The sequence below is a fragment of the Zingiber officinale genome, chromosome 4A, assembly GCF_018446385.1.
Source record: "Zingiber officinale cultivar Zhangliang chromosome 4A, Zo_v1.1, whole genome shotgun sequence".
Classification (NCBI taxonomy): Eukaryota; Viridiplantae; Streptophyta; class Magnoliopsida; order Zingiberales; family Zingiberaceae; genus Zingiber; species Zingiber officinale.
The window spans coordinates 43,383,221-43,386,991 of record NC_055992.1 but is presented as its reverse complement, the minus strand read 5'-3'; the positions used below and the strand labels follow the sequence as shown (position 1 = coordinate 43,386,991).

Here is a 3,771-nt window from a genome sequence, read left to right as displayed (position 1 = left end):
CATGTAAGCATTAAGCCATGAATCATTTTATTTCTATGTAAAAATAATAATATATTTGTTAGTTAGAGCCTTAGAGTCAATCATTTGATGATTGTTGTATGAACTCATTGTATCATATTTTTATATATAACGGCATTTGTACTACAAAAAAATTGAGATTTCACAACACTTAAAAGACAACGCTTTTTTTAAAAAGCGTTGTAATTTTCCTTTTTACAACGCTTTTAGTGAAAAACGTTGTTTATTGATGATTTTTTTTTGTTCAAAGAGTGAAAAGCATTGTCTATTGATGTTTTTTTTTTTTTGGATCAAAGACAATACTTTTAAATCTGGACCGTTGGATGTCACACTATAGATGAGAAGAAGAGAAGAAGAGAAGAGAGAAGCCTAGGGCTTTAGACAACTTCTCTTCGTGCGTCTCCTCTCTCACGCCGAACGCCGAACGCCGAACGCCGAACGTCAAACGCCGCCACCCCTCTCATGCCGAATGCCGACCTCAAACTGCCGGTCGACGTTCATCCTCCTCCATCTTCACCGCCGGCCTGCCAGTCTCGGCCTTGTGGTGATCTCGTATGTAGCGCTCGATTACCTCCGCTACGTCTCCCCGTCGTGGCACGCGCGGCTCCAGCCGGCGTTGTGGGTGGTGCTGGCCCTCTCTGCCGCGGTGCACGCACCCTTCTACTCGCACTGGCCCTCTCAAGATTTCTGGCGTTAGGGCATTGGACACGGCTGAGCGAGTAAGTTGATTTGGCACAGGCATTTATGTTTTATTTGAATTTGCTACTTTCAAGCCTGCAACTCACGACTTTGGCGATGTTTTATTTGTATGAGAAATATAGGCACTCATGATTTTGATGTCTGGATTTGCTTGCGGATCTAATTCAAAGTAATCTCTTGCTCATGGATTCCTTGCTAATTCTTTTCCCTACTTTATTGGTAGAATGTGAGACAAGCTTCTCGTGCTCTAGAACAAGGGAAGGCTTTGATTCTAAAAGGTGTATCTGAAACAAAGAAAGAGCATGGGAAGGAATTGCTTGAAAAGCTGGCTGTTGGGATGCAAGAGCTTGAAGGCATTATCCAACAAAGAGATAGGGAGGCAGTGGGCCCAAAGCAGAAGGAACTCTTACAATATGTTGGAGGGTGAGAACTATCTTCTATTTTAGTTACGAGCCAATGGTCTTCTTCTTTAATCATAGACTTTAGCTGCTAATTCTTATTTTGTACTTTGGTTCCTATCAAAAAGAGAACCAAACTTTTCTTGGTAACATGCCATTTATTTTGTTTTCATATGTATTGGTTGTGTTTCTTTCATTTTCCTATGTTGATGATATAATAAGCACAAACTATCTCTCAAAGGTTGATGATTGTAATTATTGTGCCTGAACTTGAAAACAAACTATGTATTAGTATTGCAATTTGTTGAAATGGGATAATTGTTCAACCTCCCTATTTAATTTGGTTCCTAGAATATTTATTTTCTCACCAAATGATTCCTGAATGATTTGGTGAATAAATAATTGTTCAGAGGCATAATACTCTTAATTAAGTATCAAGCTCAATAGGAAATCTCTGTAGGAAAGAATTGAGGCATAACTCCATACTCACTGTTTAGTTGTTACTCGAGAAGCATTGCTTAAATGTGTCAGGCTTTGCTTGAATAAGGTATACTTTTGTAGGATGTTGCGACATACCTCCGAAATAGGATCACTATACTGTCTGTTGATCATCTTGAATAAACAAATTTTCTAGCCCCATTTTGATAATGTTTTTAATAATCGTTTAAATGGCCTGCCAAATTGCAAATGGGCAAAGCTGCAATGTGCAACTATTTAATCACTTAATAGTTATACTTTATATCAACCTCACATCACAGTGCAAACTTTCTTTCTGACACTATATATCTTGAGTTTTCTAGCTTCTCACGGTTAGACAATCTGGCACTAGAAGTTGATGCAAGCCTTCATGTATGCTTCGTTCTCATATATAACCTTGTCATTCATTGCATTTGAGACTTCCTGCGACATTGCATTTCTGCAGTATTGAAGAGGATATGGTGGATGGTTTCCCCTTCGAGATTCCAGAGGAGTACAGTAATTTGCCTCTTTTAAAAGGAAAAGCAATTGTGGATATTAAGGTTAAAGTTGAGGACAATCCCAATGTCCAGGATTGCGTGTTCCGCATAATACTCGATGGGTACAATGCCCCATTTACACTACTAAGAATTTAGTCTGTTCAAATTCTTTTTATCTTAAATTTGTTAGTTCTTTTATTTGTCTAGAAGTTATGTAAGTATATTGAATTGGTTTATATTTTGAATTTTATTATTTTTTATTTTTTATATTTTATGTTTATTATCTGATATTTGAATTTTCTTTGTTCATATATTCTTTTCTTTTCCCACAGAATGAATTTGCATCATTACTGGAGTGACAAAACTTTGACTAAGTCTGTATCTCAACATTTTGAATCTATAAACACCTACATAGAACATATACTAGTTATCCCAGTCAGACCTTGCCATGTGGGCTACAGAAACAATCTTATATGTCATCTGCAAGGTATTTACTTTCCCTATATTTGCGTTCATGTTTAGTTGATAGTTTTATTTAGTTGTGAAAATTTCACATGTCGTTTGCTTATTCCTGTTGTCTTTCATTAAATATTAAGATTTTGGAAATTTCACATGCAGTGTCTTTTCAGATATTTTGAATGGTGAATGGAGGTATTCAAAAACTCTTGCTAAATAGCTCGGATATGGATGATTATAGGAGCAGCAACTACATGCTATGTGACACTACATCCGAACCTCAAGGGTGTGACTGGAAAGTACTTCGACGAAGAACTATTAAGAAGACTTTGAGCTTTAAACAAGAAGATGATTAAAGCCAACGAGTAAAGAATATTCAAGTCAAGAGGATAAGTAGCATCTATCAAGATTCTTTAAGTTCATGCAATAAGATGTAGTCGATAGGAGTAGTTTTGAGGGTCTCCTAATTAAAATTTCTTTGTATCAAGTAATTATGTTTGTTATAGGAGTGTAAGTATATTGATCTTAGTTGTTTATTTAATAATATGTTGTTGATTGAAATAGATTTATTTTCATTTATCTTTTATTTGTCTTTGGTATTAAAAGATAATAGTTTAAAATTTCTTATTTTTTACTAAAAAAATAATGATTTGTATGCATTGTGAAACTATTGTCTTTGCTAAAAAAGACAACGCCTTTTATGCGTTGTCTTTAACAAAGACAATGTTTTTTTTGTGTTGTCTTAAATAAAGACAATGCTTTTAAAGCATTGCCTTTGTTAAAAATGACAACGCTTTTAAAGCGTTACAAAAGCGTTGTTTTTGCTACAAACGACAACGCTTTTAAAGCGTTGTCTTTGAGCAGACTTTTAACAACAGTGCTTTTAACAACGCTTTTTCAGCCATATAGACAACGCTTTAAAAGCGTTGTCTATTAACTTTTTTTTTGTAGTGAATTAGTTTTTTGGTTATTATATTTACTTGTATTGGTGCCAAATAAACTAAGTATAATAGCGTCCTTGAGTAGAGGGTTCTTACCTATATCAATTGGTTAGTTGAACTGATAGTGAGATGATATAGGGAACACAACTCTTAATCATTCCTAGTCGAGTATTAACATTCAGGGACAATGTTAATGCGACGAGACTAGCATGTAGGTCAACTCGATGACTTGATCTCACAAGTCATGGATATAGAGATATCAAGTTGACACATGGATATGCATTGGAGAATATATACTGAATG

General features: G+C 35.3%; 1 protein-coding gene across 2 annotated transcripts; it reads left to right on the top strand.

Moving 5' to 3' along the window:
• The first annotated feature begins 363 nt into the window (after positions 1-363).
• On the top strand, positions 364-3,104 carry LOC121969870 (peptidyl-prolyl cis-trans isomerase CYP38, chloroplastic-like). Of its 2 annotated transcripts, none has more exons than XM_042520156.1 (5): positions 364-737; positions 941-1,140; positions 2,038-2,193; positions 2,404-2,558; positions 2,701-3,104. In XM_042520156.1, exons 2-5 carry the CDS (start codon positions 1,055-1,057, stop codon positions 2,745-2,747), a joined length of 444 nt encoding a protein of 147 aa, XP_042376090.1. In that variant the 5' UTR covers positions 364-737; positions 941-1,054; the 3' UTR covers positions 2,748-3,104. The 2 variants fall into 2 exon arrangements, with proteins under 2 accessions (XP_042376090.1, XP_042376091.1); XM_042520157.1 differs by having other exon boundaries at positions 2,690-3,104.
• Positions 3,105-3,771: the final 667 nt, after the last annotated feature.